The sequence below is a fragment of the Siphateles boraxobius genome, unplaced genomic scaffold, assembly GCF_051911475.1.
Source record: "Siphateles boraxobius isolate OS27281-9 unplaced genomic scaffold, OSU_SipBor_1 76, whole genome shotgun sequence".
NCBI lineage: Eukaryota > Metazoa > Chordata > Actinopteri > Cypriniformes > Leuciscidae > Siphateles > Siphateles boraxobius.
The window spans coordinates 3627237-3650507 of NW_027509204.1; the positions used below are offsets into that span (position 1 = coordinate 3627237).

The 23271-nt window shown below is 39.2% G+C and overlaps 1 protein-coding gene across 1 annotated transcript; it reads right to left on the minus strand.

The window, feature by feature from the left end:
- Nucleotides 1-774: 774 nt before the first annotated feature.
- On the minus strand, nt 775-21538 carry LOC143724581 (pancreatic secretory granule membrane major glycoprotein GP2). The gene is made up of 11 exons (XM_077217746.1): nt 21510-21538; nt 21267-21342; nt 20006-20278; nt 19033-19128; nt 18839-18956; nt 15297-15398; nt 15005-15189; nt 14720-14874; nt 2232-2480; nt 1758-1920; nt 775-1589 (listed from the first exon to the last, which is right to left on the minus strand). Exons 1-11 carry the CDS (start codon nt 21536-21538, stop codon nt 1509-1511), a joined length of 1527 nt encoding a protein of 508 aa, XP_077073861.1. The 3' UTR covers nt 775-1508.
- Nucleotides 21539-23271: the final 1733 nt, after the last annotated feature.

Here is a 23271-nt window from a genome sequence, read left to right on the forward strand (position 1 = left end):
CAAATTAGTTCAAATCTCCCAGAATCTCTAGCGAGCGAGCGAGAGCTCACACATACTGTGCTTCAAACCGTGCAGCGCGAGCACGTCAGAGAGGGAGAGAACCCTTGCGTATGCGTAGTAAAGTATAACCTGTGGGGAAAAAGGCGTTTTAAACCTTATTTTGGGGCAAAGTCATCAAACCTTTTCAGCGATTTTTATCATATTTTACTGCTGTTTCTATACATGCAGTTTTTATGTCCCGGTGACCAGTGAATGTGCAGTTCTGACTCTCTGCCCATTCATTTAGATAGGAGCCTGGTCTTGTTAGTCCGAAATAGCTGCCCGGAGGCGTTGCCAAGATGGCGGCCGAGTGGCATGACTTGCCTAAAAGGACTTTGAATAACCTCAATTCCAATGCCAATATTAATACAAGTGGAAGTTTGGAACTCTTCAGCTATGGAATCACCAGAGTGTTGGCGACTTTTATGCATCATGTGCCTCATCACTCGGTGACCCCGCTCTGTGACTTTAATGGTCTTTTGCTTCATGGCTGAGTTGCTGCTGATCCTAAATGCTTCCACTTTCCAATAATACCTCTTACAGATGACCATTGAATATCTAGCACTAGACTTATTGCAAAGTTTATTAAAAATAAAATACTTGAATGGATTATATTTAAAGGCTTCAAGTAAAATGCTTTTAAAATGTTTTACTGTATATGGGAAGTTGTCACAACTGTGTGGTTGGACACATACAATGAGGAAGATGAAGATACAGAACTGTGACAGAAGCAAACATGATAGAAATATTTTATTTATCAAGAAATTTGTGATAAAATATAACTCCAAACTCTACTTTGCTGTAATGAATGCACAGAAACAGAAAACGACTACAATGGGACCTATACAGTATAGCAGAAAAACAAACTCTTTTTTTATAGCGTTTTTGGATCAATAATGATCCAATATGAATCTCTTGCATCATGATTAGCACATGCAGAGTTTATGGATGTTCTCCCAAGGCTAAGGAGATTTAGCTTTAGGATTATGAGCTTTAGGATTGAAGTTATGACTTCTGCATTGTTGCAAGTCCCCCACCACCACCACCACCACCACCACCATCTAAACTCAAAATCAACTCGGTAACTGTTCAACTCATTTAGATAGACAGGCCTCTTTCACTTGTACATTTTTGTGCATGGCATTCTGAAGGGTTGACATCTTTTTAATAATTTAATAACATTATAGTTTACATGAACAAAAAATGCCTCCTGAGGTCTTAAAAAAAATCAAAAATTAATTTAAAAACTCCTTCGATGATATAGTATTACTTCATGAACACTTTAAATAGAAAAGAAAAACAAATTATTTCATTTAATACAATGTCAAGTCTACTATGCAGTCATAAAACCCCCACCCTCAACAAATGTATGGTTTTCTGTTTTAAATAACACTTCCTCTATAATGATAAAGTTATATCTTTCTGACATCATTTATCTTTCATCCAGCAGGGATGTTCATCTAGCTCCCTTAAAGACCTATGGTGATCGCTGCAGAGTGATAGAAGTCCAAAGATCTGCGCCTTCTGCGCCTACGTCCGGGTATGCATGACTGAAAATGACAGACATTTAGCATTACTTGCACACATTCTACAGTGTAATTTTCATAGTGTTTTCTTTGATATTATAATGTTCAAACAGTAATTTATCTGGAGGTTACTGATAAAGCAATGCAAGGGAAGAATCACTAAAGATATATTATGGTTATTGAATATTTTACCTGTGCACATCTTCCATTCTGCACCAGGCAGAGGTGAACCTGACAGTGCACAAATATGCGATCGGAAGCTCCTGTGAAGGTGAATATCCTAAAGGAGAAACGGCTTGTTGTGTCAATGCCATTCTGTATAACCTCCACTGTTCCATCCTCAGGGTTGGGGCATCTAGAAAAGGCAGACAAAATGTGAATAAGGACTTATATGAAGCCTATACCACTTTCAGTCCACTTTTAAACACACAATCCAAAATTTCAAGCAAAATTATTTATTGGTCAGAAATGTTTTTTTTTAAATTATTTATCTGTCATTTTTGAAGCAATTGATGCATTGTTTCTTTTTCTTTTTTTTTGGGGGGGGGGGATTTCAGGGGGCCTAATTCAATAAAACCGCACTTACTTTATTATTTCAATTTTCCATTTTTGAGATGACAATAAATGTAGTCAGTTAACCAGGGAAACTTCAAGTCAGTTACTCACTCTCTAATAATCAGATTCCAGCGAATTTGATATTCGCTCTCATTAACTGGTGTGGCCCAGCAGTTGTCCAGAACTGTTGCAATCTGACTTCTATCCACTCCCTCCACCTCAACCGCCATGTAAATCTGCTGGTTAACCTGCACTCCCACTCTCACACCCCCCTCATATGGGCGGGTAAACTGTGCATCATGGTAAGGAATCATGTGGATTTGGTATGCGCCCTGGCCAGGAAGGTCAATGCTTATCACACTGTGGGGCAAAATGTAAAAGTTACATAAAACAATGGGGTAAAAATGTAAGAAAACAATTAACAGCAATGGTCATGACTAAAATATAGAAAATTAGCAACAGCCACTTAGTACAACTGCAGAGTAAGGTTGGGAAGCATTAAGAATTTAATTTCACAAAATGACAACTGTTTTGCTTACCAAAAGACAATATTTAGAATATACCATGTATTCTTATTACTGCCCTCTGTCACCAGCAACATTAATGGAGCTTCATGAATTGTTTTTCATTTTTTTTAGTTTAAAAATTACGTTTTTTTTTTTAATATATATCATGAAGTCGTCTCATAATAATGCCTCAGTTTCCTGTTTCTTTGTACAACGTGCATCCTTAACCTGTATGTTTATAATAGGGTGGGAGGTTAAAGAATTGACTGGGTAGCATCAATCTGTTAGCCCCTACTGATGGATGCAGTAGCTGTTGCCTCACTGGGCACAGCCATGGGGTACTACAGTCTTTGGTTGAAGGACAAGATTTTTAGAAGACAAAACTCACTTTTGGAGCAAGGAACCAGCAACATAAAGGGGAGAAACACACACAAGACAAGTGTAAGACTTAAAAAGGTAAGACATTTTTTTATTATTATTCTGGAGTCAAACCGTTATATAAAGAATGAAAAAAAGACAAAAAATAAACTTAGAAAAATATCTTATTCCATAATACATCCAGTGCAATTTGTTTCTGCCCACTGTCACTAGATCAAAGTATTGATTTTCACCATTAAGTAATATTCATTAATGCTCACAATGCTTTATAAAACTCAGTTTAGTTAAACCCCTATTACCTATAGGTAATCTAATGCAGGCACTCTAGTTTTATTTTCCTTTAAATCTTGCAGAGATTTTATATTTAATTTGCTCTGTCAATCTTCAAGCTACAGTAATTCTAGTAGTAATCAAATATCATTATGGACTATTAATTTTCTTGGTTCACCACAAGTTCAATTTGCACCAAATTTATTTTCATTAGCACTGACTGTTTATTTGTGTTAGGAACACTTGAAAAGTGTAAACAAGAACGATAACAATAAAAACAGCAATGTTTGTTACAAATCAACCTAACTAGATAAAAAGGGTGTTCTTATACAGTATAGATCTAAAGACTCAGTTCAATTTGTCACCGGTATAAACCCAATAAGTGATCCACATCTGTAAGGCTTGCATTTTAAAGTTCGTTCCAGAAGATGAAATGTTGACAACATTTTAGATCCAAAGGTAATGAGTGTCCTAATCCAGTGGTCCACAAACAGAATTGATCCAGCCATATTAATGACTCAATCAAAGAAACTATTTGTCCTACCACTCTGTCGATGAAACGATTGAGGTGTTCTTGAAGTATTCTCTGATTCTCTCTCATTCCTTTTGGTTCGCTCACCAGTCCTTCTGCCCCAGTGCAAGAGAGCAAGGATAATGCTCAATCCAAGAATTGCCACCGTTGAAATAAGCAAACTCAGGACCAGAAGACGAAATGAAAAAGGAAGATTCCAAAAGTAGAGGGAGAAAAGAGGGGTTAAAGCCCCCCGGCTTTGCAAACACAAAGCCAAAAGCATAATTAATATCTGTTTTCTTGGATTTTTTTGTCATCTCACATCATCATAATATTTTTTACAGTTCTCTAAACATTTCAGTAAAATATATGTAGCCTATCACTTAACATTTTCTTCATAACTCATTACTCATTACATGTATAACTTACAAAGTACACTTTATCTGTGTACTGTCAGTCCCACTTCCTAAATTTTTAATATAAAGAATAAATCTCAAATATGGTGTATGTAGTCAATGTAATATGTATTAGTTAACATATCCATGTGCTGCTACTGCTGCTAGCAAGCTAACTCCACATGCTGCACGTGTGTAATCACTTATTTTGAACCACAGTTTGCACACTACTTGTACAACTACTTCTGCATTCTATTTATTATGACTCAGAGCCAGGCAACATTCAGCACACAGGTCTTCATACAGACAGTTACCCATGAGAACAAACAAAAAAAAAAAAAATTAAATTCTGGCTGCTAAACATACCATTTCAATGCAGTTTGGGAGGGACAGAAATACCTTAACGGAACTAGCAGCAACCCCCCTCTATCTGAGGACTAAGTTAAAATATCTATTTTGTAAGTTTATGTAAAAGACAGGTTGATGAAAGAACTGTAAGCTCAAATTCAAAAGCTTTTGAAGTTTGCTTTTGAAAAACAGTACCATTGCAGTTTTTATGTTATGATTTTAAATTGGTATGTGACCTAAGAACGATCTTACATTAAAGGTACATAAAGGTGCTGAGGTCTGGCTTTGTGGTGCTCTAAAATTAAGTTATTTTAATATTAATATGTGATGAAGGACTTTGAAAGAAGTTTGACAGATTTCAGTGCTGAATAAGGTTAACACTACCCCGTTTATTTAAAAATGGTTAATATTTGACAGAAATGTAAAAAAGTAATCAAATCAAATGTAATATGTAACATTACTTTAGTAAAATCATTGAAATACTCTAGTTACACTGCTCATTATTGTATTATTTTAAATAATGAACTTGTAAAGAGTAATTTATGAGCTAATAGAAAAGCTAGTAACTTGTAACTTGTACATTTAACCTACTATGGCTTATTGGCTTTGTATGGCAGGCAGTAACGTTAGCCAACTAGTTTACGGTTAGACTAGGCTAGCTATCGATAACGTTACACTGACACAACTTAAATTAATGCTCTGAATTCGCAGCTAATATCAAATCCATAACTTTCTGATCAAGTTAAAATTTCCAGGTTAACCACAAATAATCCCACTACCTTTTAATATCATCCGATAACTGATTCAATGCCGATTTGTTACATTCACTGCAAAGATTCTAGAGAGCTACGCGTGTAGCGCTCTAGATTTGATATACACAGACACCATATTAGGAAAAAGGAAAAACTTTGAATGGGCATGACGCCACTGACTTTCAATGTTATATCAGATGACCGATGAATAGGAATCTCATCAGAGAAGCCAATCTACCTCGAGTGTAACTGAAACGAGCCAATGCACATTGGCATGTGATAATTGCATCAGCTGCTCTGCCTCGCAGCACGGGTATATAATGAGCAGCAGGGGTATCCCATCTTCAGCTTTTCCCTTCAACGCCTAGCGGTTCGTTTGTTCCTGTGTCTAATCTGCAAGCAGTGTTCTCTAAAGAGCCAGTTCTTCAAGGAAGACGCTTTCCATTAATTGGTGTTGGTGTGACGGCACTACAGCGGGGATTGAGTCCTCTCGTTTGTGTGTGTGTTCCTTCAGTGAGCGGTAAAAGGCTGTTCTTACAGCTGGTGACGGTGCGCTTTTTCAGAGTGCTAAAAAGCTGTTATTACAGCTGTTAAGCGCCTTCAATGAGAGTGAGTGCACACTACAGGCAGCACATTCCTGTCTGAGTTGCCACGATCTTTTCCCCTGTGTGCTTCAGCACCAAGAGAGAGCGAGTCTCCTAAAAGAGCTTACATGGGTGTGAGTTGCATCTTTCTAAAGATGACATTCCACACGTGTTTTTCTGGATGCGGTTGTTTCCTGTCTTCCCTGGCGGCCATGATCACGGTCTCACATGCCTGAGCATAAGCATGCTGAGACGTTGTTCGTGGGTTGTTCACGTTTACACATGGGAACATGACAAACCCGAACAGACCTCTCGCTCCTCTGCATGTCGTGACGTTGAGCTGCGGGGCTCACGGTAACCCAGCACTCATTCGGCGCTCCAGGCCCAGCACTCACTCGTCGTCAGTGAAGGTCACCTACTCGGATCCTCAGTGAAAACCCGAAGATGCGATGCACCTGCTGCTTATTATATATCCGTGCTGCGAGGCAGAGCAGCTGATCCAATTATCGAATACCGATGTACATTGGCTCGTTTTAGTTACACGGAAAGTAGACTGGCCCCTCTAGTGAGATTCCCATTCGTCGGTCAGGTAACAAGGGTTACATACGTAGAGACGTTATTACTCAAAGATTATTACTACTGTTAAGGGCTGTCAGTTGATTAAAACAATCATCAGTCATGTTTTCAGCATTAACATGTACTATTTTGAATTTTGAATCTGTTGAAATGTTACATATTTTCCTTTCCAAATGTGTATCCACATCAGGTGATTCTTTGCCTCCACATGTGCATTGAAATTGTGTAATGCACACATAGCAAGTTGATTTCCGGTTTTGGGTGAACGCTTGTTATGTTTGCTGCTGCGGTCAGTTGGTTTGGAAGGAACTTTTATGGTGGTTGAAGCGACCTCACTTGAACTCTGCCGAGCATTTTTCATTTTTCATGTGCCATCATGGGCTGATTGAATCGGCAGACCTGAAAACGCTGATTTACGATGTACTGATGGGATATATTAATCTTTTCGACACTTTAAATCAACTGAACGAATTGCTTTGCAAAATTATTCACAAGTGCTCGAAACGCCACACGCTGGTTACTCCTGCTGGTCAGAACAGTGTAGATGCAGCGAGAACTCAGCCCAAACATGCATAAAAATGTCTCAGTTTACGACTGTAACCTATGTTCCCTGAGAACAGGGAACCAGACACTGTGTCGATGATGCTTTGGGGAACGCCTCCATGTGAACAGTGTCTGAAACACTTATCTAATCACAGCAATCATATTGACCGGTGACAGCCTATGACGTCACTACTAGTGCAACCCAGAAGTAGGGCTGCACGATGTATCGTTTTAGCATCGACATCGCGATGTGCGCATCCACGATAGTCGCATCGCAGGATGTGCGATGTAAGTAGCCTTAGGGATCGTAGTTAATCCGTGATTCATGATCAGAACGGGCCAGCAGCTCCCCGGCACGTAACGCTTGCGATTCCAGTATTAATTGCAAAGTTTAACCATCATATAGTGAAAGTTTATCATTTGCATGTGTTTTTAAGTCCTGTCAGTTTAAACATCAACTGTAGAAGACTGGAACTCGCGCATTCTTTTCTGTAAGTTGGGCAGACACAAAGATCAGTGGTCTTTCTCTTATTTCTGAGCTTGAACGAACACGAGAATTAAAAATAAAGTCAGAATGCCCTTCCTGCATAAAACATTTTTTGGTGGCCGCCAAAGCGTATTTTTGTGTGATAGATGACTGACTGCTGCGCTTGTAAAACTGAGAGAACGAGCAGAGAGAGAGAAAGCCCCGGTCGCGCGCACGCACTCTCACCGTTTTCAAACTGTCTTGCTCTTTCTCCCTCCCTCGCGCATAGTAATGAATTGAGTTGACTGAATATCTTTGAGAATACACAACGATAAAAGGTCGGAAGTCTCACGTGAAGCATTCGGATATATTTTTTTCCCGAACTACCGCTGGTTGTAAATTGTGCTAAAAAATCTTCTCTGAAAAGCGTTCCACACATTAGGATAAACCACACTTTCAATAAACAAAACAAAAAGAAATCTATCCAGTGATGAAATGTTTTCTGTGTTGAGACAAATCTTGTGCGATGTCAACTGCCGGGATAATCACACAACGTGTGCCGTGGTCCGTTAATGACACCTCAAATTCGCGAACTAATTGACTCCTTTGAACCGATTCACTTTAATGAATGGTTAAAACAACTGATCTGTCCAACACTGAACTCACGAGACATAACAAATCCGTAACACTTTACAATTTGGTTCCATTTATTAAACTCTAGTTAACTACATTAGTTAACTATACTAGTTTATGCAGATTTACTCCATTACAAAATCACCCCAGTCATTCAGATGATTCATTCTTTCCAAAGAGAGCTATTCAAGTCATCTGTTGAAATTATTTTCATATCGCGAAATATATCACAGAAAAATAAAGTATCGCAATGTAATTTTTTCCCAATATCGTGCAGCCCTACCCAGAAGTATATAGGGGCGCCTATAGAGAACATGTCATCCACTTATCGTTTGAAGGGACTGTTCAACAGGCATACTGAGGCATGGCAAAAGACGCAGTGTCTCATTTCCAGTTCTCAGGGAACATAGGTTACAGTCGTAACCTGAGACGTTCCCTTTCGAAAGGTAACTCGCACTGCATTGATGATACTTTGGGGTACGATATACCTACACCACCATGCTGAGGGGAGTGCATGCCAATTATGGCTGTGAAAAAAACGTCAGAAATGCCAAACACTCCCCCTTCTGGTCACATACAGGCTGTCAGTGACAGTATTCCTTACAGCCACTGCCCAAACTGTGAGCCTCAAAAGACGCCTACCAAGGCCGCTCAAAGGCTTGAAACCAACAACTTCTGTGAAAGGGGTTCCTTTAAGGGAATATGGCCAGGGGGTCCAAAAGGAGTCCCGTCCAGTCACTTTCTGATGTGGACATAAAGTCAACCCCCATGCCACCAGGGAGGCTCACCTGGTTTAATTTACTGACCTAGTCTTTCCAACAAACTGTCTGTTTCCTAAACAGAGTTTCTAACATTATTTGCCTCACTTGTGGAGGCATCCGATAGGGAGGACTGCAGAAAGCGGCAGTAATCGCTCACAGACCAGATCATAGACACGGGCATCCTGGAGAGTAGGACTCAGCATAGTGCTTTCTAAATCTTAGAAACAGAGGGAGTAACTCTACTCAATCTTGCATCTACACAGTGCTTCAAAGCTCTGTGGGGGCTGGGCACTCTAAAAGGGATCCTGATAAGGGGAGCGCCTCCAGCTCTAGGGCTGACCTAACAGGGAGTTAAGTATTCATACAGAGCGATCCTCAGATAGACTCTGGAACACTATGCTCAACCTGATAAGTATTGACCAGGTTCTGGGCTAGAATCAGGGAGGCTCCATGGGGGCATGCAACGTGATGCTAAATGCCTTTGCAATGCTAAGCATCCAACTTGTTGGGGAGCCGCCTTCAAGGAGTCCTGTTAAGTCAATTAAAAAAAAAGATTGTTTCAAAGCAGTTTTACAGAGATAACAGGAAAATAATGCAACAAAGTTTGTTTCCGGAAGAAAATGGCATCACAGTCCAGCTGAAGTAAGTACATTTTTGTTGTAAAAAAGTTATTAATTTAGTTAATTTATATATAGTCACTCTGGAGAAAACCGTGATATCCTCGTCCAGCTCAGTGCAGTTCTCATATAATGGTGCCAATGCAGGCAGATCAATATTATTGTTGAAAATTAAATTAAATGTTACATTTAATGTCCCCAGTGGCAAGGAACCAAAACTCCATCAGGTGGCAGAATGGAGAAAAATCCTTTGGAGAAACCAGGCTCAGGCAGGGGGCCAGTTCTCCTCTGGCCAGGTGTATTTATGTAGATGTAGACCATTTACTAGTTCACCCAAAAATGAAAATTAATGATGTAATCACCCTCAAGCAATCCTAGGAGTATATGAAATTCTTCTTTCAGATGAATACAATCAGAGTTATATTGAAAAATGTCCTGGCTCTTACTGTCACAGATCAGCCTTGTCACCTCCTTTGAACTACATCTCCCATCACCCTCCACTGTGCCACTTGCACATCATTCACTATCACTCACACCTGTCACACTTCACACCATCATCCCCCTCATCACTACCAAAATAACTGCAGACACCACACCCCAGCTCATGGTCTGATCTCATTAATACGAATTGGATTGATCTCCCTGTCTCCAATGTCTTCCATTTCTCTGTGTCTCCCTCAAGATCATCCTTTGGACTCTCACTTACCTGCTCACTTCATCACTGCCCCATTTGCTGTCAATAAACCTCCCTATTAACCCTACATCTTCCTCTCCAGTGTCTGCTTCAGTAACAGAAGATCGGACCAATTCAGACTGACAGCAAGAGGGCCCTTTTCCTTACCCCAATTGCCCCAGCCGATCTACTTCTTGCCATCACACAAGACCACCGCCCGATCGAAAAGTATGCCGAAGAGTTCCTCGACCTTGCCCATCTGGTGCCCTGGAACGAGGGGACTCTCGTTCCAGGGGAGGGGAAGTCCATCAAAGTGCATCAATCCATGATAAAAGTGCTCCACATGTTTCTGGGGGGTTAATAAATGCCTTGTCAAGTGAAGCGATGCGTTCGTGTAAGAAAAATATCAATGTTTAAAACTTTAGCGACTAAAATAACTAGCTTCCGGCAGATGGCTGTACGCATCAATTTACAGTGGAAGACTAATAATTGACCTTGACGCACAACGTAATGATGAACGTGGAAGAGCAGAGGATAGAGCAAAACAAAACACTAATCACGAATTAGAAGTCTAAAATGACAATTTTTAAAGAAAGATGTCGAAGGAACTTGAATTTGTTGCCCAGCCCTGTTTATTTGAACCGCAAAAGGCATCAAAGCTTGCGCTCCTCCTACAGCCTACGTCATACATCGTCGAGTGTTACTCTTTTGGCGTAAGTCGACTTGCGTAGGTAAGTTTTAAATATGGATATTTTTCTCACACAAACGCATCATTTCACTTGACAAGGCATTTATTAACCCCCCAGAGTCATGTGGAGCACTTTTATCATGGATGGATGCACTTTGATGGACTTCAAAATATATACGTACAGCCATTCACTGCCATTATAAAGCTTGATGGGCTAATTTTAATTTTTGGGTGAACTATCCCTTTAATGCAAGCTAATAATATTTACAGCGTTAACTGCAAGCTGATTGGTTCATGTTGCATCTGCAGTCAATGAGCTTGCTGCTCAACATTTAAATGGCATTCACTATAACAGTTTGCAGCTTGCTTTTTAGAGTTCTTATCAGCCTTTAATTTCTTAACTAGCAAACGTGCAAATTTTAAAACCAAGTATGAGTAAAGAATGTATTCTCGTCCCAGTTTGAGGCGTAAATGTTCATAAGAATTACAGGAGTATCCCTCTCCCCATCACAATGATATAACATCCCATGGGATCTGAGTCTATTTTAGATATTACAAATGGTATATTCTTACGTATTATGGTTCCTGCCCCCCTCGTCTTGGATTTAAGACTAGAATGAAATGTTTGCCTGGAGATTGTATCTGGAGATTGGTCTCCTGTAATGAAGTAATCTCGTCCGACCATGTTGATAATCCTTCCTCCACATCACTGATAGCGGCCTTCATGTTATCCATTTCAGAACGGATCGCTGATAGCGGCCTTCATGTTATCCATTTCAGAACGGATCGCCACCGTGTTGTTTGCAATTTCCGATTTGACTCGTTGTTAAGAAAGCTAAAGTCTTCAGAAGGGCATTTTTAAGTTCCGCCCAGATAACGACTGAGATATCCTCTCTCAGAGAGGCTAGAATATCTGCTTTCAAATTCAGATTTCCAAATTTCTTTTTGCCGATTCTATCTGCGAAATGGGAGGCATGTCGCCAGAAGCGGTAGGGGCTTGTCTTAGGCCTAGTGTTTGCACGGCCGCTGTATTTACACTGAACAAAATTATAAACGCAACAATTTTGTTTTTGCCCCCATTTTTCATGAAATAAACTCAAAGATCTAAGACTTTTTCTATGCACACAAAAGGACTATTTCGCTCAAATATTGTTCACAATATTTCTGTGTTAATTCTTGTGTTAGGCTGGCCACAATAAAAGGCCACTCTAAAATGTGCAGTTTGAGTTAGATCCATTTTGTGAAACTTTTAGTGTCAATTTCTTGGATAATAGCTTCTTAGAGTATAGCTTCTCAGAGTGTAGCTATCTTATTTTCAAAGCTTATTAGAACAACGAATGCAAATTCTAAAACAGACTACCATTTTTATTTCCTCCTAACCTTTTGGAAAGGAGATCCTGGAAAACTGTTACGGTAATTAAAATGAAACTGCTCAAAATCTAGAATCAGGGTGGCCACTACAACAAGATTAACCAACTCACACGGCTATATAATATAATTAACGTGGCATGCAAATGAGCAATAGAAAACTGATCACACAAATCAACATTTCATTTTTTTTGTATGCTCCTGGCAAAATGCCAATATCATCCATACCTGAATGTATAAACTGTGACTTGACGTAATGCAGACATACCTGCTGTAACTGGTCTGATTTGTTCTTCAACTGGTGTTCTTCACGCTGTTCAGGGAGTAAGTGGGGAAACAAACGAAGTACAGTACAGTACTATCAAGTAGATAATCCTCTTCCTTAGTGTATCTGCTTGAGAGGTTTGGAGGATGGCAGTCTTCATGTTAGCTATAGTTGTAGAGTCTTTCTTGTCCAGTGTCATGCTCTGTTCGATCATGAATTTCAAGGGCACTATGAGTGACAGGGTGGTTCTCCTTTCATCAGAAAGGACAGTGGTGTTTTTTTTAGCGGTTTAAGGTGTTTACTATTTCTTCGGCATCACTGGTGTCGGCGCTCTCCAGAGTATCGAGTTGACGGGCATTGCGCACCTCTGTGCTCAAGAGGGCTGTCGTTAAAGGCGCTTGTTGTTCGAAATAGCTTTCCAGCATTTCCATTGAGCTGTTCCATTGTGTAACAAAATCCATGATAAGCTTATGCAATGATATCAAGCATCTTTTGCTTTGCAGCAAGCACAGTTGTTGCTGTTGCACTATGATGAAAGAAAGCCATGACTTTCCTCACGCGACCAAGAAAGCGACTAATGCGGGGAACATGCAATCCTGCTTTCGGAAGCAAGATAAAATGTGTTTGAAAAACACTTAATATGAGGTGACAACCCGGCTTTTCTCACTGCCACCTACATGTTGCATGCGTTGTCTGTAACGACAGCAATGCTATGAGCAGATCTTTCAAGCCTATGCCCGCTTTTAAAACTTTGGATTATGTTTGTACTGGTTTGTGAAAAAGCGAAATCCAACATTGTCAACAACAGAGAACGGTCTCTTGTCTTTTGCGATTACAAACTCAAGATACACCTGGTTATTTCTTGAGCTTTTGCACTTGACTTAGACCACATTGAAGCAAAACTACATTGTATAGATGTTTGGCCTTCTTTCACTCTCTCTTTCGCACCCAGTTGCAGGAGTTTGTCGTTGTGGTGCCGTTTTAAATGATACATCATATTTGTAGTGTTTGGAGTTGTGTATAACAGTGTTTGTTTACAGTATTTAGACACAGTTCGTGTACAGTCTGTTTGTTTTTTACCGTCCTCCTGTCGAGTGACTGGAAAAACAAAATGCTGCCAGACGTCGGACTTATAAGTGCACGGGGCGTCCTCTATTTCTATTTTAGTTGAACTAATTTTGCCCTGCTACTGCTCAGTTCAAGTGATTTCTGTGATTGCGAAGGCAGCGAATGCACGTGTGACGGACAAAACAAAACGGAGGCAAGCTCGACCCTCCCTCCTCCTCATCCCGTCCCCTTCCCTTCCGTTGCACGCGCACTAACCCCCCAACCCCCACCCCCAAATTATTGTTGTCGGATATTGGCTGGAACATTGTTTGTTATGATTCGTGGTCTAGGTTGGACCAGTTTGTTTTTGTTGCCGTTTGTGGAGCCTGGGCTGTCTACAAAGACCGCGTTTTTTACAGTGTGTTCAGGGGATAGTGAGGAGATGTTTGCTGTATGTGACAAAAAATGTTTCGGCCTAAAAAACGTGTGACATCGCTTAGAGCAGCTTTAAATGACATAGGTAAATTGCAATCGAGGATTTTTTGTAAATCGAGCACAATTTAATCAAGGAATCATGATAGCCCTATCTTTTAATGAATCTCACTTTAGTTCTACTTTCTGAGCAGGAGACAGAACAACATAATGCAAGCACTGTAAAAGGTTTTACCACAAACTCAACTCCGTCATACTGATATTGTGAGACAGCTTTTAACCACGAGAAATATAGTCTCATTTTTAATATTGCAAGATATCATCACACCCCTTTGGGGCAAGAGAGCAGTTTCTGAATTTTTCCTCTCCTGAAAAATGATGTCCAACAGTATACTGATGCCTCATTATATTTCTGATACTTGTGCTACTTTCAAAAACAGGACTAATGGATTTGGATCGTTCGCACTGATCTCTACTGTAGACAGCCTTAAATTGTTCCAGAATGACAAGACAACAGTTTCCCCCATGTAGACACAGTGTAAGAGTGCAAACAAAGAAAAAAAAACTATACAATCCCCGTATTTGTTGTTGTTGTTGCTTTGTCACTTGAAATAAATCTGCTTTTTGAAAGAAAGAAAGAAAGAAAGAAAGAAGGAATTCCCAACCCTACTGCAGAGTTACTATGATCTAATTTAACAGAGAATGATGGAGGCAACCAAATGATTAAAATGTATGGTACATTTCCAATCTTGCACAAATTACAAATCTTATATATTTCGTTCCTACCTCTGTTCAGCTTGAATCTCCTTGGTCATAGAGAGAGTCTGGATCAGAGGGTACACACAAGAAAATGTAATATTCATCCATCTCTTTCTTGTAATAACAGCCGTCGGCAAGTTAGAATGAATGGAGTTTTGGTAGATGAAGTGAGTGCCATTGCGCTGTGAGGACATTAACAAATATCAATCTCAAGACAGTTCATCAATCGTCTAATCGTCACAGATATGTATAGATGAAAAAACATCATCAATAGTAGCACTGGTGAGAAACGGATAATCAACCAAGAATTACCGATAGAGTGGTACCACAGATGTGGTCTTTATTGTCAAAATGAAACAGAACCCTGCCATCTTTAACAGTCCCTGTGCAGTTGGGATCATTTAGGTGCAGGATCTCAGGAGTAAAATCAGATTCAAAGAGTTGGCAGCGGGAAAGAGACATGGTGCCAGTGCTGCTGGCACAGAACTCTATGGCATCTGAACAGAAAGAGAATTCAGTGAATTATCTCTTGTATTAGCCCGTATTGCCATTTGTGTTGATCCAATTTATTTGCAGCGCAGTACATCTGCTACAGCAAACTTACCAAATGTTTCAGGATTAGGTCTTTGTCCTTCCAAACAACCACAGCCATAGCCATCTCTAAAACGGCAAACCTCATCTTCAGTGCAGTTTAAGGTATCACAAACTAAATGAAAAGAGATGAAAAATCAGAATATCAAAGTAGTTAAGGTAAAACAAGACAGAAAAATGCATGGATCAACTCCCTCTCCTATCCCTTCCTCCATAAAAATGTTAATGTGTGTGCTTATTGTAACCCTAGCTTTTATTATAAATGACTATACACAGGATACCTTTCACAATATTCCATTTTGGTTTCAGTTGGCTTATATTGCACCATAGCATTTTAAAAATACATTTAGTACACATTAATAAAAAAAATATTTTGACTACTGAAAAAAAAGCAGATCTACAACTGCAAACAAAATCTAACTATCTTTGAAACAATCATCATTTTACAATGAAAAAACCTGATCAAACTGTTGTCAAATGCACAGATTTAATAATGTAGCATTACCTTGTGACCTGTTGTCTCTAAACCAGAATGCATGTATACCAAATACAAGTATTTCACTCCACAAATGGATAACATGCACTATATGGTCAAAAGTATTGGGACCTCTGACCATTAGGAAAACATATACCAGTGTTTCTCAACCCTGCTCCTGGTGGACCCCAACACTGCACATTGTTTGTGTCTTTTCTGTTTGACACACCCATTTCATATTCTGGAGGTTCTTCTAATGAGCTGATGGGTTGAATCAAGTGTGTTGGTAACACTTTATAATAAGTATACAGTAATAACAATATAAAGTACTAACAAATAATTAACAAGCAATTAGTTTATAGTTTAATCATAGTTTATATGCTGTAATCTATACATTGTTAATATATTAATAGGCTTTATTACATGTCTTGGTTGAATTCTAATGTAGAATGCGGTGTGCTATTTCTTGATAATACATCACTGCTAAGTATAACAGACCGTTGCCATGAAAAACAGAGTGTTGCCATGGACACAGTTCTGTTCACTCTGGAGCAATACAATCGTTTTTAAATCAATAAACTCCTTTTTAAATCAATATTTTGTGTCAAATTATTGATTTATTTGGTACGTAGCCTTGCTCTACATTATCCCTTACATATATAATTAGCATATTCTTGTGAGAAGAGAATCTCAGGAGTAAAACACGGGCAAAAGATAAACAAAAACAAGTGATAAAAGTATTGCTGTCTTTGACATTAATGCGATTTTCTTTTTATTCAAAATGTTACATTTTTACGAAACTTACTTTGATAAAAAAAATGCAAGAAGCTAGAATAGGCATTCTGAATAAATTAATAAGAGTGGAAAAGATTCTCTCCCTTCTACCATGCGCGCTCTGTTCTCTATATTGCCTCCTCCTAGTCGTAAGTATTGCGGTCATGTCATGCGCAAAAAGGGTTAAGACATGGGCATTTTAAATACTTGTCACATACATTTTGTGTTGAAAAGGGAAACTCCTATAAATGCAAAAACAGGACCAAAGCACGCAGATCACCAGCAAAAAATTCTCAAGATTGCTGCTCGACACAAGAAAAAATAGAAATCCGGGAAAAAAAGTTGCACAACAAAGGCTCCAAAAATGCAAAAAAAAAAAAAAAAAAACACGAACCGGGAACACTTTAATTTAACACTATAACCCATAAATCCTGATATACTTTGTACATCATAAGAAGGATGGCGTCTACGCTAATATTAGTCTCTCTGTTTATCCTGAGGTTTACCGCAAACCGCCGGATCCAGGCCATATCCAGATCTGAGGAAGGACCATCGCATGGACACGACAACAACGCATCCCTGAAGTGCCAGCCTCATCAACACTGTGAAGGTCTCATGGACACCTCAACAAACTCATCTCCATACCATTCCATTTTTTTCTCCGTTCCGTCACCTAATGGAGTTTTGGTTCCTTGCCACTGTGGCCTTTTTCGCCTTTCTTTGCCTTTGTCGCCATTGACCTTTGACAGCTGACAAGCTGAGGCATTTAAGTGGCACTGAAATTAGGTACCGAAATCTACCGGTTACTTGGGTACCGGTTCAAAATTGGTACCGGGTTTCGGTACCCAACCCTATACACAGTGGGTAATATTTTGAGCACTCAGGCTCTTGGTCGAAACGTTACCTATTGTGTGAGTCTATTATTATTATTATTTTCATTTTTGGAGCCTTGGTGTGGTGACATTTTTTAAAACTCCTATAAATGCACATGTAATTTAGGTAGCCGCAAAAATAATTGTCCACACGTTTAAATCATTATTTTTTCACTTCATGTCTTTAGTAAATCCTGACAGTAGTTTTTTAAAGGGTTAGTTCACCCAAATATGACAATTCTGTCAGTATTTACTCTCCCTCATGATGGTCCAACCCCGTAAGCCTTTCATTCATCTTTGGAACACAAATTAATATATTTTTTTATGAAATCTGAGAGCTGGCTCACTCCTTCATAGGCTGCTATTCATTTTCTTCCGTGTGGGCCTCTGATGTGAGTTCAAGAGAGTGCAACAATGAATGCGTGAGAACTGTGAAGATGACGCAAATGGGTCTCGATGTAGTGTTTTAAATGGTTCTAAAGTGTGTTTTTCCTGGATGTCAGAATTGTGGGAAACCAACGAGAAAATATAAAAGTGCCTTACTAATGCCGCAAAATGAATGGCTTTCCTTTCACACTTTCCAATCAAATGAGCGTGAGCATCATCTTTTCAGTTCTCGCGCATGAGTCGTGGCGCTCTTGTGAACTCACATCAGAGGCCCACACGGGATAAAATAAATAGTTGAATAAAGTTGTTATTTTAGTTTTTTTGGAGCACAAAAAGTATTCTAGTCTCTTGATAAACTTAAGGTTGAGCCACTGTAGTCACTAGGACTATTTTAACAATGTCTTTACTAACTTTTCTGGGCCGGCAGATGCAATTACCTAGCAGCCTATGAAGGAGTGAGCCAGCTCTCAGATTTCATAAAAAATATCTTAATTTGTGTTCCGAAGATGAACGAAAGTCTTACGGGGTTGGAACAACATGAGGGTGAGTAATTACTTACAGAATTTTCATTTTTGGATGAACTATCCCTTTAATGCCAAAGACAATGCAGACACAGGGAGAACCAGAAAACTCTACATAGTTTGCTCAGTCAGGACTTGAACCGGGGACTGTCTTGATGTGAGACAACAGTGCTACCCACTGAGCCACTGTGCTGCTCTACAAATAAAATGTGGTAAATGTGGATCTATCATCGTTTCAACTTGTTGTTTTTAACTTTACTCACTGGTATGCTAAGACAGTCCTGGTGCTCATCAAAATATGCTCTTTTATTTCTGTTTTGAAGGCCTCAGGTCTCAAATATTACCTCAGATTGTGACCCACTTTCTCTATCTCACTTCTTTAGCCAGTAAAAAACGAATTAATTTCAATTTGTTCTCAATCAGAATCATTTAAGACACACTAGTACTTGTACAAGTATCAACATAACAAGAAAAATGAAAACAAAAGTACTGTTAAATAAAAATGGTTGAAAAGAAAATACATTACCATTGTAAACCTGAAAAACCCAGCGACCATTAACATTGACATTGCTGTTGGATGACAACTCAGAGGACGTCAGTAAGGAAGTGTATGAATGCGCAAAGTCAACTGTGCCATAACGAGCCTGCATAAAAAGATATGTAAATTGACAGTTTGTATACTGATTCTCTTTTAAATTGCAACAACAGTTTGAGACTTACTAGCCATTGTTGTCTTGTTTCTGCAATGTTGCCATAGTTGAAGAGGATGAAGGACTGGTCAACATTGGAGAGCAAAACCAATTGAAAAGTAACTACCTTCAAAACACAGGTGAACAGCATTCAAAATCTTTCAAAGTAAAATACACAGTACTGGATAATCTATATTGATAGAGTACTGTCTAGGGGTGGGGGATATACCTCACGTGACGTTGCTGTGTGCACATCACAAAAGCTTAACGTTTGCATGCGTTTTTTAAGCATTGTGGTTTAAAAACAAGTGATTTTAAACCATTGAGGCGCAATAGGCAGCAAAACAGAATTCGTTTTGCTATTTGTGAACAGTCTGAGAGACTGTTTCTGAGCGCTGTCTAAGAGACACGCTCACGTGAAGCCTGCTGCTCAGCAAGTGTGTGTGTACTGAACAGGGTTGTATTGGCACTTTATTTGCCTTGAACGATTAAATACACACACTTGTATGTGTCAAAATGCCTGTCTTTGCAAGTATCCTAGTAAATAAAGTAATTTATGCCTTAAGTGAACATAGAAAATTAAGAAAGTAAAGACAACAGTGTATTGGATCCGGGCAGCTCTTTAAGTGAGAACAGCCTATTATCTTTATAGCTGTCTTTCATTAATATTATTCAAACAACAAGAGAGAAAATCACTTACTGCTCTGGACTAAATCACAAATTATTTAAGTTTTTCAGGTAGGTCTATTTTTTTATTTTGCTATTGCTTGTAATTAGTTTTTTTATTTTTATTTTATCGCTGACTATTTAAATGTTATCAGTGAGCTTGAGTTTTGCTTTGTTTTGTTTGTTAGGCTAGTATTCGTTTTTTGTGATATTGACCTTGGTGACAAGAATTATGAAATGTCTTTGGAATCAAAAATGTTGCTATTATAAAATATAAGATTGTAATATAAGATTTTGGTCATATTGCCCACCCCTAGTACTGACAAATTAGGTCTTACCCCTTCACCAGAGGAGTAGGGCACCCTGTCCCAGGTAGCCACAAAGGCTGATTTAGTATTAAAAGGAATGGGAAGGTTAGGGAAATATTGGTTAACAGCTGCAGTGACTTGTGCCAGTACAGCGCTGCTTGTGTCCTCTCTATAGGAGATAGTTCCTCCACGTCTATTGTCAAGGTGAGTCCAAAGAGGAGCAATGAAGTCTCTTCCAGAATTAAGAAGTGGGATGTTGTCGGACAGTTGCTCAGTAAATGTTAGAAGGCCATTGTTGTTCACCTAAATTTAAGACAAAAATATTTTTGTGTTGTAAGGGGAATATATGATGACATAATTAAGAGGTAGAATGAGCTACATTTTCTACTAGTTAACTCTATGAATCAAAAGACTTCTTGATTTGACAATAACAAAACTTGTACATTAAGATATCAAAGTATGAATAAAGTGAAGCAAGTACTTTAATTCATTCAAATACACTTATTCATTTAGATGCAAGTACATTAAAAAAATATGTAAAGCAACAAATAAAATTGCTTACAAAGGTCTGATTGTGTGTGCGTCCAAAATATTTGAAAGGCTGCTGCAACTTAAAGGCTTCAGAACTTCCATTTTCCAGTCGGGGGGTTACTATTTCTCCATTCCCAAATGGCAGGAAATTAGATGGCACTAGGAAAAATGTAAGTGAGAAGGAATTCTTTAGTTCTTCAATGAAACATAAGCTCACAGCCATACTGCACTGGTTAAAAGTTATAAAAGGGAATTCATTAAGAATGAATTGTGATGGTTTGTAATGTTGTTTATTTTTATGTGTCCCATATGATTTTAGAACCCGATTCAAAGCATGAATGATGTAAATACGGTCATTGAGCTAGGCTATTATGGCCACAAAACTACTGCCCACAGAATTTGCCCAGGGCACTTCCCCAGATCGAAGGGTGTTTCTGAGTGCAAGGTTGTAGAGAGTACAGCAGACTACTATAATCTGGCAGATTTTATGGGATTGTATAGTACGACTCCCCCACTGCAATCCAGCATCTAAGTTGGCTTTTTAAAAGGCTGAAAGTGCACTCATCTACATGGTGCAACGGAAAGCTGAACTGTAAATAAATTTCAGGTTTTGAGTTCAAACAAAGCATGCTACAGTTGCACAAAAGTTTAGTGAATTCAACCTTGAGTATCTTGTTGTTAGCAATAATATAACTCGTCAGCTTACAGTTTGGTGAACCATCAACACGGAAAGACCAGCAAGCAGTCACATTGATATTACTGCTTGACGAGAGTTCTGGGACACTGGATACTGGAATTGTGAAAGAACTGATAGAGTCCACAGTGTAATAGCCAGCCTGTAGGAGTAAACAACATGTTTTATGTTCTCATTCTATAAAAAAGGCAGAAAAGAGAGAAATAACCCCTTTTCTGCATTCACAAGCAATTCCTTTTGAATTGTATATCTGTATTTGTTTTTCTCATTTATACAGTTCACAAGAAGCAGTAGGCTAAATTCACTTACCTGCCAAGGTAGTCCTGTGTCTGCAACATCTCCATAATAAATCAGGATGAAAGAGCGATGAACATTGTAGGCTAAAACCACTTGGAAAGAGGCCACCTTCAAAAAACCAAAAGACAGTATTCAAAAATCTTCCACACAAACCAGACGGACCATTCATGGATAATCAAAGATTACTGTAGGTCTTACCCCTCCACCATTAGAGTATGGCACACTGTCCCACGTAGCGACAAAAGCTGAAGTAGCAGCAAAAGGTATGTTAGGGAAGTATCGCTGAACAGCTGCAGTGACTTGTGTCAGTGCAGCACTGCTTGTATCCTGTCTATAGGAGATAGTTCCTCCACGTCTATTGTCAAGGCGAGTCCAAAGAGGAGCAATGATGTCTCTTCCAGAATCCAGAGAAGGGTTGTAGGCAGACAGCGGCTCGGTAAATGTCAGATGGCCATTGTTGTTCACCTACATTTTTGCCCCATATTTTTCAAAAGGAATTTGAAGAGAAGTTTGAAGTAATTAGGGGTATATAAATAACTTGTAACTTCATGTTTGTTTGGGGGTGGGATGTGATGCTTACAAAGATCTGATTGTATGTGCGTCCAAAGTATTTAAAAGGTTGCTGCAAGAAAATGACATCAGAGCTTCCATCATCGGCAGTGGGGTTCACTTTTTCTCCAACCCCAAAAGGAAGGAAATTAGTTGGAACTAAGGAAAGGATAGGTGAGAAGAATTTATTTAACTCTGCTGAAGAAAAACAAGCCGGTAAATGGTACAGGTTAAGCTTGAGCTTCTGGTTGCATTTGCTTACAGTTTGGTGAGCCGTCAACATGGAAAGACATACGACCAGTCACATTGATATTACTGCTGGATGAGAGTTCTGAGGCACTGGTTACTGGAATTGTGAAAGAATTGACAGAGTCTGCCGTGTTGTAACCAGCCTGTAGAAGTACAGTAAATTCATAGTGTTCATGCCTTCAATCTGTTACAGGTATAACTGTATTTTGTAAAAAATGTAAGGAAATTAAGTGAGTCAAGGGCAATTCCTTGTCATTTCTATCATTTGCTAAAACAACAAGGACGTGTCTCCACTCACCAGCCAAATTTGTTCGGTTTCTGCAATGTCTCCATAGTTGACCAGGATAAAAGTGCGACGGACATTGGAGACTAAAACCATCTGGAAAGTAACCACCTTCAAAATACCAACAAATGTCATTAAAAACCTTCACACTTCACAGGATAACACTAAGGCCCTGTCCACACGGAGACACGTTTAGCTGTATATGTACAAATTTTGTATCGTATTGGCGTTTCGCCCAGACAGATCCGGTGTTTTGGGACACTGAAACCGCTATTATTTGAAACCGGGTCCCAGAGTGGATAGATCTGAAACCGACACCCTTGCGTTTTCTTGTGTACGGCCAATCCGTGCATTTTGTAAAACGATGATGTCATCACACCACGTGTCAGCATAAGTCACAAACCGCTACGTCAAACGTAACTGCAACAACAATGGCGGACTATATGCTTGGGATCGTGCTGCAGAAGCTACTGAGCCTATTAGCTTTACTAAAGCAAAACCTTCTGCTCCTATGCTATTACGGTGAGCAGTCTTCAACTTCACCTTGCTGTTGTGTTGGGTTCGTATAGATTGTGCAATGTTATGCGCATGCTCCAAATCTTCTTCTCCTTTGTTTAGTGTACCTCTGTGGCAGAATTACAGCGCCATATACTGGTCTGGCATGTATACCACATAGTTTTCAGTCGGTTTCAT